Here is a 15,117-nt window from a genome sequence, read left to right as displayed (position 1 = left end):
TATGTAAGTAGGATATCAGATTTCACTATTACTTGGCAATTTAGAATCATTTATTGTTGTGCTGCATAAAATATACCCAGGTAAGAAATTATCAGAAAATTTATTTTGGGAAAGATTAGCCTTCCATCTACAGTTAATAATTAATTTACAAGAATTATGCAGAGAGCTAGCTCCCTTAACCAAAAAACAAACAAAAAAGAAACCAACCTCAATTTAGTAATAATTCTGTAATTTCTTGCTTTTTCATAGGCATGCCTCCCATTCGGGATTTGGTCAGCCACTCCCCTAACCAGTCAGGTGATGCATATGACTCTTTAAAATCTCATATTTGTTGTGCATTACGTGTCTCTTTTACATATATTTAAAAAGTATAGACTTTATTTTCATATCTGCCTCATTTCTGATTGTTAAACTAGAAAAACAAAAATTTAGTACTATGAACATACATAAATTAATAGGCTAACTATAGGCTGGTATTGTTAAATTAATCTACTTTCATATGTAAATTATTAAAGTAGTTCTACATCCTAAATCAGAAGATAGTGCTGTGTAATGCTATTTCATAGCTTAAATTTCTCTAACATTTTGGTTTTCAGGCAAGAGTAAAACTTTTAATAGCTCTTTTGAATGAGTAATTTAAGGCTGCAAATTCAAACCTAGTGGAAATTCCTTGGGGCAAAGTATAAGATGAAGCATTTTAAAGGTGTGCTTTTTAATTTGATCATTAAGCATTTATTATATGCCTCCTGTGTGCCAACACTGTGGATACAAAGAAAGGGAAAAGACAGACCCTGCACCCCAAGAGGTCACAGTCTAATGGGAGGGGCAACATATGAACAACTATGTGCTTGTTTGTTTACTTATTTATTTATTGGATGAATTGGAGATAATCAACAAAGGAAAAGCACTAGTATTGAGGGAAATCACGAGAGGCTTCTGGTGAGTGGAATTTTAAGCCAGGAAGTGGTGATGAGAAAGTGAGAGAATTCCAGGCAAGGGGGACAACCAGTAAAAATGCAGTCAGGATATACATTATTTTGTTTGAGTGACAGCAAAGACTCTGGTGTCACTGGATCATGTCAGGGGTGAATAAGGTAGAAGAAGATTTGGTACGTAGGAGGGGTCCAGGTTATAAAAGACTTTGTTCCAAGAGTGGCTTTTGTATTTGATCCTGAAGATAATAGGGAGCCACTTGAGTTTATTGAGTAGGAATGTGACATGGCCAGACTTGTGCTTTAGGAAGATCACTTTAATTTCTAAATGGAGGATCGACCGGAATGGCAAGAGACTTGATGCATGGAGACCAGCAAGGCTATCGCTGTAGTCCAGGCGTGAGGTGATGCAGGTAGTGGGAGTGTTAGAGGAGACAAGAAAAAGTATATAAGAGAGGTCATAAATGTAGAAACAACAGGACTGAGCATCAGATTGGATTTGGAGGAATTGGGGATGATGGTTATTCCCTGGACAGTAGCAGGGACTCTAGGAAGAAAAGATGTTTTGGGGGTAGGGGAAGAAGATAATGAGTTCAGTTTTTGGACATGTTGAGTATGAGATATCTATGAGTCGATCTAGTTCAAGATGTCTTAAGACAATTGGAGTTATGAAACTTGAGGTCTTCAGAGCTTAAGGCTATTTGAGAATCACCAGCATAGAGATGATAATTGAATCCATAGAAGTTGGTGAAATCACCAGGGGACATAGTATAGAGAGAAAAAAAAGGAGGACCCACAATAGAGCCCTGGAGTGGGCTCGTGTTTAGTGGGCATGATGTGGATGAAGAACCATCAAAGAAGACTGAGAAGGAGTAGTCAGACAGGTAAGAGGAGAGCCAAAGAGAGCATTGTCACAAAAACCTAGAGAATGGAATTATAAGGAGAAGAGGGTGATTGACGATGTCAGAGGCTTCGGAGAGGTCAAGAAGAATGGGGATTGAGAAGATACCATTTGATTTGGCAATTAAGAGAATATTGGCAGCTTTGGAGAGGGCAGTTTCAGTTGAATGATGAGGTTGGAAGCCAGACTGCAGAGAATTAAGAAGAGAGTAAGAGGAAAAGAAGTGGAGGCATCAGTTTTAAATGACCTTTTCAAGAAGTTCACTATGAAATGGAGTATAGCTAGTGGAGATAGATGGATCAAGTGAAGGGGTTTGTTTTTGGTTTTAAGTGACTTGCCCAGGGTCACATAGCTAGTAAGTGTCAAGTGTTTGGTCTGAGGCTAGATTTGAACTCAGGGCCTCTTGACTTCAGGGCTGGTGCTTTATCCACTGCACCACCTAGCTGCCCCTCAAGTGAAGGTTTGAGTTTGAAAATAGGCAAGACCTGGGCATGTTGGTAGATAATGGAGAAGCAGCCAGTAGACTAAAAAGAGATTGAGGTTATTGAAAGAGTGGGGATGATAAAGGGAACAGTCATCTGAAGAAGATAGAATGGAATGGGAATAGTTTTGCATGCAGAAGGATTTGCCTTGGCAGGGAGAAGGGCCTTTTCATCATGTGAAACAGGAATGAAGGAGATAGTGGCAGAAGGCATCTAAGTGATATAAAATAAAGAGAGGGAGGAAAGAGGGAAGCTCTCAGGGAATGGCCTCTTTTTTTTTTCCAGTGAAATATCAGAGAAGGTTCTTAGAAAGGTTTGAAGAGGCTTTAAAGGATTTGAAAAAGCCTCTGTGGTTAATGAGATAGTGAGTTGATTAAGGGGGCATAAAGAAACTGCCTTACTGCAGTGAGGGCCCAGTTTAAATTACGTAGCATAAATTTGTGGTGGATCCTGTCAGCACAGATTCATAACATTCTTAAGTTCATTCAGTAGTATGTGAGTAGGAGGGAATGCAATGGATGGTGGGAGTAATTGAAATCAGGCTAGATCAACTATAGGATAAAGGGGCAAGGGAACTCAAGAGAAGAAGATGGTGTAGTTTAACTGGTGTCTCCAGTGCAGGGATGATGTCCTGGAAAAGAACTTAGGGGTTCAAATATTGGAGGTTATGGTGAAGACAAAGAACAGTTTGGACTTGCAAGGCAGAGGGAGAGGTAGAATGACAGTAGATTGTGATCAAATAAGGAGATTGCAGAGTTTGTGAGCATGGAAGTGAATGTTGATAAGACAAAGGCTATGATATCTCTAGAGCTGAGGTAGAGTGAAAAAGTGGGTCATGACAAATGAGTAAGTTAAGGAACTGACAGGTTAGGGTATTTGAGGGAGTATCAGTATGTAGGTTGAAGCCTAGTATGAAGGGAATGTCCTGGAGGTTGGTAGACACCAGCCTCCAGAATTTTGATTTGGTTGTAGATATGGATTGAGTGAATCTCAAAGGACAGGTTACTGAGTAATTATGATGCAGGTTGAGTTTGAATGTGGCATTAAGGAGAAAGGAATATTCCACCACCAGTGAGTTGGGGAAAATGAATGAATGTACAACCAATGCTATAGAGGGTAGTCAGGGAGACTGTCATCAGGAGGGAGCCAGGTCTCAGTAAAATACAGAAGATGGAAGGACTGGGAAGGGGAAAGATTTAAGATAAAAGCAGATTTGTTACCAATGGAGCAAGTATTCCAAAGAGCCCAGTGGAAGGGATAGGTAGCTTTATCATGGGGCATTGGGTAAAGGAAAGATGTTGGGTTGAGGGAGAAAGGAATAAGGCATTAGGCAGTGAGGGATAGAGAATAGGAGATTCAGTATCACTGGGGTGGAGGGGTGGTATATCATAGATCTATAGGTGGAAGGAACCTCAGGATCAACCTATTTCAACCCCCTCGTTATTATAGATGAGAAAACTGAGGCTCAAGAAAGTTAAGGGATTTGCTTTCCAAGTTCACAAAAATAATAAGTATCTTAGGCAGGATTTGAACCTAGATATTCTGACTTAAGTCAGCTTTCTTGAACACTGTACCAAATTGTCTCCTATAGGTAGAAGAACTAAAGAAAAAGTAGTGTCACAAATATCCAGAGAAGAGAGTTTTTAGGAGACAGTGGTCAACTGTGTCGTACTCCAGGAGGGTCAAAGAAGGACAAAAACTGAGTAAAGGTCATTAGTTTGGCAATTAAGACGTCATTACTAACTTTGGAGAATGCAGTTTCAGTTGAATGATGAAATTAAAAACCAAATTGCATAGGGTTAGAAGATAGTAAGAGGAAAAGATTTGGAAGCACCTTGCAGCTGCCATTCTCAAGGAATTCAGTTGAGAATAGAAAAAAAAATGAGAAAATAGCTAGTAAGAATACCAGGATCTTTGTACACGGTAACAGCAGTGTTATGAGATGACCCAGCAATACAGTGATCTAAGACAATTCCAAAGACTCATGGTGGAAAAATGCTGTCCACATCCAGAGAAAGAACTATGTAGTCTGAATGCAGATTGAAGCATGCTATTTTCTTTCTTGTTTTTTCTTTCTCCTCGTTTTTCTCTTTTGTTCTGATTTTGTTCTGGTTCTTCTTTCACAACATTACTAATGTGGAAATATGTTTAATATGATTATACATGTATAGCCTATATCAGATTGCTTGCCATCCTGGGGAGGGGGGTAGGGAGGGAAGGAGAATAAAATTTGGAACCCAAAATCTTGTAAAAGTAAATATTGAAAACTTTAAAAAAAAAAACCAGGATCTAATGATGGTTTTTTAAGGAAGGAGAAGAGATAAACATGTATGTAACAAGTAGGAAAGCAGACTGAATGAAGATATAGAGACAGAATATAGAATGAGAATTAGAGACACATTGGGCATGGTAGTGGCAGGTAGTGTATAGAAGAGAGGAAGAGATGTAGAGGGATTGATCTTGACAAGGAGAAGGGCCACTTCTTTTTTTCTTTTTCTTTTTTTAGGGCCACCTGTATCAGAGTAGAGTGAAGGAGTAAATAAGTAGAGACTAATTTTAGAGGCATATAAGTTGGGAAAGGGAGAAGAGGTAACTCTTAGAGAATGACTTCAGTTTTTTTCAGTAAAGTTTAAAGCAAGGTCTTTAGCTCAGTTTGATGGGAAGGGAAGGTACTGTGGAAGATTTAAGGAGAGATTAGGTTTGGAAAAGCTACTGTGGTTAGTAAAGTAGGCAAATGATTGCAGGGAGTAAAAAGATCGTATTGCTGCAGTGAGGGCTTAGTTATTGTTATTGGCAGAGGATATGAAGGTTTACTTAGAGGACCCTAGAAATGCCATATAAAATTAAGTAAAGGAAGTTTCTTCATCAAGGTCTTCCTTTACCAATTAAACCATAGGTCCAGCCCCTCTCGAATTTAGAAACAAAACCCACATTATTACTTTAATAAATATCCCCGGAATGCTTCTTTGCAAAATACAGTGGTTATTTGTGTTTACAAAACCCTAAAATGTATATGCATGGAAGTGCTCTTTAATATTAGAAGCATGCATTAAAGCCCAGAAGTTTTATTGTTTGCAGTGCAAACAGTGCCAAGGTGAATGTGTCTCCTCTCCCCACTATTATTTGACAGTTCTAGAAATAAATAATAAAATAAAGAATAATAGAAATAAAATAAGGAACCAAAATTAAAGGTATAAACATTGCCAAAGTAGATTTGAAGTGTTATCACCATTAGCAGATTCCATGATACTATAGTTGAAAACCTCAGAAAAATAAGAAAAGAAACTAATCCAGGTGATTCATAACTTCAGCAAGGTAACAGGATATAAAATCTATAGACAAATATCTGTATGGTAAGAAAGTATATATAACAATAAATTCCATTTAAAATGTTTACAGAATTCATAAAGTATCTCAGTTGAACTTACCATCCCACGTACAAGATTCAAATATTTACAAAATAATTCCCTTTATTTTAGTCAATAATGTATTATTGATAATAACAATAACTGGAGGAATATTCATTTTTCATGTTTGGGCCATGCCAATATAATAGGGCAGTACTGCCTAAATTAATTTAAAGATTTAATGCTGTATAAAATCTCTCTCTCTCTCACACACACACACACACACACACACACACACAACTAATAATGAAAAACATGCTTCCTTGGCAGAAAGGTGATGGATTATAGTTTTAGGACAAGACATACATGTTTAGACATGTAAACAGTATAAGACACATTTGTTTTTCTTTATTATGCCTCTTTGTTACAAGGGAGGCCTTTCAGGCTAGTAATGGTCATGCCAAAAAGAAAAAAGTGTCAAAGAAATATGTTTAAAAAATATACAAAAAAGGAAGTTCAGAATGGGACACAGACAAGTAGGGCAGTGTTGTTAATATTTTGTTAAATTGGACTGTACTTTTAAAAAAACATGAACTATATCGTAGATTCATGGTGTTACGTCCAGACTTTTTTTGGTCCTTTTTATGTTGAAATATTTGTTAATGAGTGCTGTGTTTATAATAAAAATATAGTGTGTTTTAAAAATTATTACCTTGGGACATATTAAAGAACTAGGCAAAATAACAAAATTCATTGGCAAGGGGGAAAATATCTATAATTTTAAGGAAAACAAGAAAAAGTTTTGAGGGAGGGGTGGAATCATTACCAGTCCTCAGTCAATCGGCTAGCATTTTTTAATCATCTACTATGTGCCTGGCATTGTGTGGGCTGGGGGAGGGGAGTATGACGACACAACTACCTAGGGATTATCCTTGCTGAAGTTGAGTTTCCAGTCTGTCTCAAAACTCTTTATAAAGCTATTTGGTGCCGCTTTAATACCTATATTTCCCACTCTGCTGTTCCCCTTTCCCTTAATAAGGAAGTATAACAAAATGAGAAGGGGGGGGGAGTAAGTTGTACAAAACTAAACAACAGATCCAAGCAGGTTGATGTTACATGCAATGTCAATGCACCTTTTGGCCCTCTACCACACTTTTCCAAAGGAATGTGAGGGGGTATCTTCTCATAGTTCTTCTAAGGGGCAAATTCTTAACTAAATAAGGGATAATGATTATAAGGGGTAAATTTGATCATTTTAACTCTACAATTTCAAAGCTTTTATATAAATAAAACCAATGAATATGCGATTTTCTAAAGTGAAATTATTGAGTTGACAAAATTTTGTATCAAATATCACTGATTAAAAACCTGACTTAAAAAATATATGATGTTGACAGATACAGAAAACACTAAGACCCATTCCCTCAAAAGATCAGAGGTCAAAGGATATGAACAGTTTTCAAAGGAAGAATTGGATACTACAAATGAAAGCATCCCATATTACTAACAGAAAAAAGAATACAAATTAAAATAACTCTTGAGTTTCATTTTACATAATGGAGATTGGCAAAGATGTCAGAAAGAAGGAATAGTCATATGAAAAGAAATTAGAAGATAGGCATTCTAATATACTGCAGTGGATCTGTGAATTTGTCAAATCATCCTGAAATCAATTTGGATGCAAGAAAAGTGACTTAACTGTCTAGACCTTTTGACCCTTCTGTGAAAGGGCTTGTACCCTTTAAAAAAAAAGGGAGGGGGGGAGATGTTTGCCAAAATATTCATAGCATCTTTGTGATGAAATGGAAATAATAGTTGGAAATAAAATGTTACACATTTTGAGGAAAAGTCTGGGGTGGGGGGAATTATGGTATATGAATGTAAAAGAATTACTTTACAGTGAGAAATGATGAATATGAGAAAATTTACAGAACCATTGGAAGTTTTTATAAGATCTGATTCAGTGAAATAAAGAGAACCAGTAGAACAGTAAGCAAAATGACTATGCCAATGTAAACAAAAAGATCACTAAATGGTAGTCCAGCTATGAGTAAATCAAAAACTGACAGAGGTCACTGAGCACAGGTAATCAAAGATAAGTGAGGTACTGGTAGGACACATAGTTGGGACCTTGTTTTTATGTAATTGGTACTTGATCACAAGGCAAATTTTGATCTGGAGGTTAAGGAGGAAGATGATTTTCTTTCCAAAAGAAATTGATCAGAGTGGAAATTTAACATGTAATCTTCCATTGATCTGAGGAATTCTCAGTCAAGCATCTACTAATGCACAGCAGCACCTTCTCTGCAACTTATTACGATTTTAGAGTCACCTAGAACACTGAACGCTTAAGGTAACACTGACAGTCTACGGTCAGAGGTAGGACTTTAGTCCCGTTTTTCCCGGTTTTGAGGCCAGGTTTATCTTTTATACCACATACATCAGTGAAGCATAAGTGGTTTTGTTTGTTTGTTTGTTTTTAAGAGAAATTAGTGGTTATAGACTTATTATGTTTTGTTGGCAGCTTGGTTGACACTGTGTAATTTATAAGGTTGTTAATTAAAAATGAATATGGAAACTTTCTGGTATTATTATGATTATTCATCTTAAAGCACTACCAGGAATAATAGTTCTAGACATATACCTGTGATGTAACCAGCATTTTCTGTTTTAAGATTCATAAAAGCATATTTCACTCATGTGTGGTTGAAACTTTAAGCTTTGTTATAGTTCAACATTATATAATTATTTTATCATCATTAATAGCAGGTTATATTTTTACTTTTTTAATCATTGTATGAATTTTGTGTTAATTATTTAACCCCATTTTCTGTGTCTCTGTTTAGATGTATAATAAAGGAGATAATTAAGAGGGCTACTGGCTAGGACTTGTTAGATTTGTGATCGAAAGACCTTAAATAAAATTAAAATTATATGGTATTGTACTTATCTTCCAGTATTTATAGCGTTCATGAAATCTAGCATGTTTATGATATCAGAATACCGTGGATAAAGTTATACTGAATTTCTTTTTTCCTCTTCTAAGGGCAACCAAGTAGAAATGCCACTTTAGATAAAAAGGGAGTAGTGATTCAGAGAGAAGTTCTTCCTCAAGGCAAGAGATACTTAAAAACTTAACATTTAGGCCCACATATGCCTGAATTCTCACTTAAATGCTAGTGAGAACTGCAGTTTTGGAAGCTCCAAGCTAATGGGAAAGGAGGACTGCTGTGTTAGAAACTAAATCTGTTTATTCTGAAGAACTTGCTGTTCTCTGCCCCTCTTAAAATCTTTTTGTCACTACCTAGCCAAGAAGAAGTGGTTATCTTAGGAGATACTTTCTTTTCTATATAAGATTGTCTACCCATTTGTGGTGTAGAGGAATTGGAGTAGAGAGGCAACTAAAGATGGAGAGTCCCTGGGAGCCTCCCATGATTTTTCTTGGCTCTGTTATGGCCAGCCCAATATTTGGGGGTGTTCCTTAAGCTTTCCTTGATTAGATGTGTTCTAAATTGTCTCACTACCTTCATACAGCTTGGTTTTGAGAAGGTCAACTAAGATTTGGGGGGAAATTTGACCACCAGAAATTCCGTTCTAGAGAGTAAGGAATTTTGATGTGGATGTCTGAAACTGACAGCCACAGTGTGTTTTGTGATTTATTTAACTGTACATTCCCCAAAACTGGTACTCAACTTCTACAGATTCTCCATTTAAAAGAATAATTTTCTCCCCATAAAGCCACTCTGTACCCTTCTAAATTCAAATCATGGTCCTATGAATCAAGTAGCCAATAGCCGTTTTTGATCTACTGTATTCCTAGTACTGTGGGGTACAAAAGAAGCCTGAGATTTCCCTACTCAAGATCTGATGAGATGTGGGAGGATAAGAGAAGACATAGTAATGGAACAGTTAATGTGTGTGTGTGTGTGTGTGTGTGTGTGTGTGTGTGTGTGCGCGTGTGTGTGTATATTGGAAAGTATAGGTTGAAAACGCAAGTGTATGTAACAGTGTATTAACAATATGTAGTACAGATAAATACAAAAGGAGTTAATGAAGGAAAAAAGCATCATGGGCAGAAATTGTCAGAGAAATTTTCATGCAGCTTGTACAACCAAACCTTGATAGATTTAATACAATATGAATTAGGAATAGGATGCCTTACTGGAGGAGAAAACAGTGTAAGAAAGGCATGAAAGCTATGGCAAGTTTTGATTTTTGAAAGAATAGAGAGCCCTACTACCCTGGAGTAGTGGGTCAGTTTAGGGTTACAGATGATGTTAAATGGGCAAAGTGGAGCCACATTATGGAAGGTTAAAATCTGGGTAAAGGAATTTGGACTTTATGTAATAGGCAATAAGTCCATTGTAGGTTATTAAGCAGGACTGTGATTTGTCTAGATTGTTTTTGAAAGATTGATCAGGCATCACAGTCTTAAGATGCGTCAATCAAGGGAACCTTAACAAGAGGAAGACTGGTTTGAAAGTGTTACTGCTTCTAATGATTCATCAGTGACCACTTGTGTATTTTATTAAATACTAGTGAATTATTCATTTAATACCAGATCAAAATATAGTTACTGGTATATGGTGCTAATAGAATCTCATTTCTGTAGAGCTTTAAGTTTTACAAATGACTTTTCATTGTAACAACCACATGATATAAGTAGCATAAATATTATCCCCAGTTTATATATGAGCAAATTGAGTCTCAGAGGTCCATTCACTTGTCGAGAGTTGCAGCTAATAAATATTATAAGCAATATTTGAACCTAAGTCTCTCCTAATCCTTAAGACCAGTGCCTTTCCACAACACCATGCTGCTGCTTTAGGCTCTTAGTGGGGTGATACAATGTGGACTCAGAGTACTTAGAAAATAATAGCTGGCATTTATGTAGTTTCTTAAAGTGTTAAAAAGCACTTTACATTTATATTTTTGGCTCTTTTGAACTTATAACAGCTTTTTAGGTAGTGTGTATTATAAACTTTGTTATCCCTGTTTTACAGATGGGTTGCAGTTTTTCCAAAGTAAAGTGATTTTATAGAGTCTTATTTTGAAGGGACGATCTAGTATCTAGTTCAGCCTATATCTAAAATAAGAAAAGCCCTTTTAAAAGCTAACCCAACATGTTATCATTTAGCTTTTGCTTAAAGTCCTCCTTCAGAGGGAGCAAGTTGTCCTCATTAGGGCTTCTAGAGTCACTACTGGAAGAAATCAATCATCATGAAAGAAAAATAGCATTTATGAATAAGATGATATTAATAGGAGATGTGTAGAAATAAGATTCCAGGTGTGTAGAACCAAATTATCTTCCAGCTGCATAGCCAGTCTTAACAAAAAAGAAGAGAATGAAAGGTGGTTGGTTTTATCTTCTACCAGTATCTCACATTGCTGCAAGGTGGCAGCATATTACCAGGTACTACTCATTTGCCTATTAGAGCAGAGCACCTAAGTTAAAGTAGAATAAGTTGTCTTTGGTGTGTCTTTTAAAACTCCAAATATTTCATAAATGTATGATTTTTCTTTCTTCTAGATTTGAACCATAGTAATCTAGGATCTCATTATGAAAATTCTCACTGGGGACCAGTGTCTTCTAATAGTGACTCCAGCACAAACTGGGACAAAGTTATTGTAGAAGGCTCTGACAAAGAAGTATGGCCTTCTATCACTGACAGTGACCCGGAGTTGACTTCAGAATGTATGGACACTGACTCTGCCTCTAGCTCTGGATCAGAGAAGAACCTTTTGATAATGGCTTCAGGGAGTACAAGTGGTGAAAATGATGGAATTAGAAACGGTATAGGACACAGTTCTCAAAACAAATTTGCGGTGGGTAGCAACAGCAATAATGTGGGCAATGGAAGTAATAATGGACCGTGGAGTCTATCTCATGGAACCATAATAAGCACATGTCAAGTTTCTGTGGATGCTCCTGACAGCAAATCTGAAAGTAGCAACAATAGAATGAATGCTTGGGGCACCGTAAGTTCTTCATCAAATGGAGGGTTAAATCCAAGCACTTTGAATTCAAATAGCAACCATGGTGCCTGGCCTGTATTAGAGAACAATGGACATGCCCTTAAAGGGCCTGTAGGGAGTGGTAATTCTGGCACAAATATTCAATGCAGTACCATAGGCCAGATGCCTAACAATCAGAGTATTAACTCTAAAATGGGTGGTTCCACCCCATGATTCCTGGGGAAATCTTCAGGAAAATTGTGAGTCTGAAGTAAATGGTACAAGGAAGGTTTCATTCAGTGGACAACCTCAGAACCTTAACACTGAAATGAATGGACCAAATAACACTACTAACTTTATGACCTCTAGTTTACCAAACGCTGTTGGTTCAGTGCAGATGGATGAACTGCCTAATAATACAGGGCATGGGGCCTGGCGTGTGAGCACAAGGAATCATTCTCAGATACAGGCCTCTTCGGTTACAAATGGCACTTCCATTTCTCATCTTAGCAATGGTGAGTCCAAAAATGGCGGCTCTTATGGTACTACATGGGGTGCCTATGGTTCTAATTATTCCGGAGAGAAATGTTCAGGCCCTAATGACCAAGCAAATGGTGACACTGTGAATGCAACTCTAATGCAGTCTGGCATAAATGGGTCTGTTGGCACTAACTTTCAAATGAATGGGAATAAAGGAGGAAGTTTATGGGAGTCAGAGATGGTGAATTCCCAGAATGTACCATGGGGAAGTGGAAATGGTGTGAATTCTGCAGGAAGTCGAAGAGGATGGGGAAGCTCTGCACAAAACACTGGCACTAATGTATCCAATGGGGAATGGAATAAACTGCCTAGCAATCAGCATTCCAATGAAAGTATGAATGGAAATAGTAGGAAGTTTACGAATGGATGGAAACCTACTGAGGAAGATGATCAGAGTTCTGCTACATCTCAGACAAATGAGCAGAACATCGTTTGGGCCAAAACAACAGGTACTGGGGAAAGTGAAGGTAGTACAGAAAGCACTGGATGCCGTGAGGAAAGAGTGGTTGGGGAAGGGCAGAGTAGAGAGAGAAGAAAAGTTGACCAGCATGCATTACTCCAAAGCATAGTAAACAGAACTGACTTAGATCCACGTGTCCTCTCCAACAAGGGTTGGGGAGAGACTCCAATCAAACAAAATACTGCCTGGGATACTGAAACATCACCTAGAGGTGAAAGAAAGACTGACAATGGGACAGAGGCCTGGGGACGCTCTTTGACACAAACTTCTAACTCGGGGGGTTGTGTTGATAAGAATAATAGTAACAATACCTCATCTGTATCTGGATGGGGAGATCCAAAGCCTGCTACAAGGTGGGGAGATTCTAAAGGCTCAAGCAGCCAAGGGGGATGGGAAGATGATTCTGCTGCTACAGTTATGGTCAAGAGCAATCAATTGTGGGGGAATGGCAAAGAGGAGAAATCTACATGGAATGATGCACAAAAAATTAAACAAGGGTGGGGAGATGGACAAAAATCAAGCCAAGGGTGGTCAGTTTCTGCCAGTGACAACTGGGGAGAAACTTCAAGAAGCAACCATTGGGGTGAGACTAAGAAATCTAGCTCGGGAGGTAGTGACAGTGACAGGTCAGTATCCGGTTGGAATGAACCTGCTAAATCAAATTCTTTTACCTGGGGAAATAACAACATGAATCCAAATAATTCATCTAGCTGGGATGAATCTGCAAAATCTGGTCAGTCCCAGGGATGGGGAGAACCTCCAAAATCTAATCAACCTTCAGGTTGGGGGGATTCTTCAAAGCCAATCAACTCCCCAGACTGGAACAAACAAGATATTGGTGGATCTTGGGGAGGTCCACCTTCCACAAATAAGCCACCTGGTACAGGTTGGCTTGGTGGACCAATACCAGCTTCCACAAAAGAAGAAGAACCTACTGGATGGGAGGAGCCATCCCCAGAATCAATACGCCGCAAAATGGAAATTGATGATGGAACTTCTGCTTGGGGAGATCCAAGCAAATATAACTACAAAAATGTGAATATGTGGAATAAAAATGTCCCTAATGGTGGCAGCCGTTCAGACCAGCAAGCACAGGTACATCAGCCGCTAGCATCTTCAAGTGCCATGTCAAACAAGGAGAGCAGTAGTGGTTCTGGTAAGTTTTGGTTTTATAGAATGTAATGTTTTTAAGAAGCGAAATGTTATAAATATTTCAGATATTGGCTGAAGTTGTTCCTTTACCTTGATACACATGAGAATTTTTTTAAAATTCTAGGTCAGTACGAGTTCCAAGGTAGAATTTTAATGTCAAAATATTTGCCTGTATGCCCCCAGGAAAATTGAGAAGCATTAAAGAACTTTCTTTAACAACTGGTATTTGGCACCTCTCTGAGCTGTGATACAAAATCTGTTTCCATCATTGAACTAGATCATTTGAAAAAGAGTACAAAATGGAGAAATATCTTCTTCCAAATTTTCTTCCAAATAACCCTTTCCTTTTTTTTTTTGAGTGTTACAAATCCCCAGAAGTCATATCAATAAATATTTGAATCTCTATTATGTACTAGGTACTATGGTTTATGGATTTTTTTTTTGAGAGGGAGAGTGAGATTTTTCATTAATGAGTGCCTTTAGAGCTAAGTTCTTTTATAGTGAAATGACCGCTGTCTCCATTTTGCTTTTTTATATGCAAAAGTATGTTAACTCAACTGTAACATTCCTATCAAACTGTCCAGCTGTATACAGTGGAATAAAGTAATTTTTTTTTACTCAGCTTTTGTTTGTCCTCAAACCATTGAGGCTAACTAGGGCTTTTGCTTCAAGTAGGAATCTTAAGGATGAAAAGGGAGGTTATGGACATTCTAAGAAAGGGGCAAGGACATGGTTACTGACCAAAGAAACAAAGGATGTGTTTAAGGGACGATGCATAAATTAATTTGACTGGAACAAAATGGTAGATTGGTCCATATTGTGGAAGAGCTTGAATACCAGGTTAAAATATTTAGATTTATTGTTTTGTGGTTTTTTTGGCTAGGCAGTTGGGCAAGTAACTTGCGCAGGGTCACACAGCTAATAAATGTCAAGTGTCTGGTTTGAGATCAGATTTGAACTCGGGTTCTCCTGACTCCAGGGCCAGTACTCTAACCACTGCGCCACTTAGCTGCCCCAGATTTATTGTTTCTTAAAAGCCTTCTCTGGGTTTACATTATTTTCAAATAAGTCTATCCTACAGGTAGTTAGTGTGGCACTTCAAAAGCCCAGCGTGTATGTTTTTAGTATTATCTATGCTACTATTTTCCAGTTTTAATGTAGATGATTCACAGTTGATCTGTTCTTTGTAAGGTTAGATTTATACCAACATTCACATTTTTCCTGAAAACGGTATCTTTTGGGGTAGAGACGCTGGTACTGCTATTAAATTGGACACCTCTCAGGCTTAAATTCTCTAAGTGTAATCTATATCAAATGTAATCCATTTTGTGATTGTAGGTTTAGTTTT

The 15,117-nt window shown here is 37.7% G+C and overlaps 1 protein-coding gene across 1 annotated transcript in view; it reads left to right on the top strand.

The window, feature by feature from the left end:
- TNRC6A (trinucleotide repeat containing adaptor 6A) overlaps nucleotides 1-15,117 on the top strand; it is a 128,071-nt gene that overhangs the window by 78,023 nt on the left and 34,931 nt on the right. The window contains 3 exon segments of the mRNA XM_078152649.1: nucleotides 250-297; nucleotides 11,193-11,845; nucleotides 11,847-13,773. Coding sequence (XP_078008775.1) covers nucleotides 250-297; nucleotides 11,193-11,845; nucleotides 11,847-13,773 — 2,628 coding nt within the window.

The sequence above is a fragment of the Phascolarctos cinereus genome, unplaced genomic scaffold, assembly GCF_003287225.1.
Source record: "Phascolarctos cinereus isolate Bilbo 61053 unplaced genomic scaffold, phaCin_HiC Scaffold_4;HRSCAF=312, whole genome shotgun sequence".
NCBI lineage: Eukaryota > Metazoa > Chordata > Mammalia > Diprotodontia > Phascolarctidae > Phascolarctos > Phascolarctos cinereus.
Note: the sequence above shows the minus strand (reverse complement) of the source record. Positions and strands in the feature narration are given on the sequence as shown.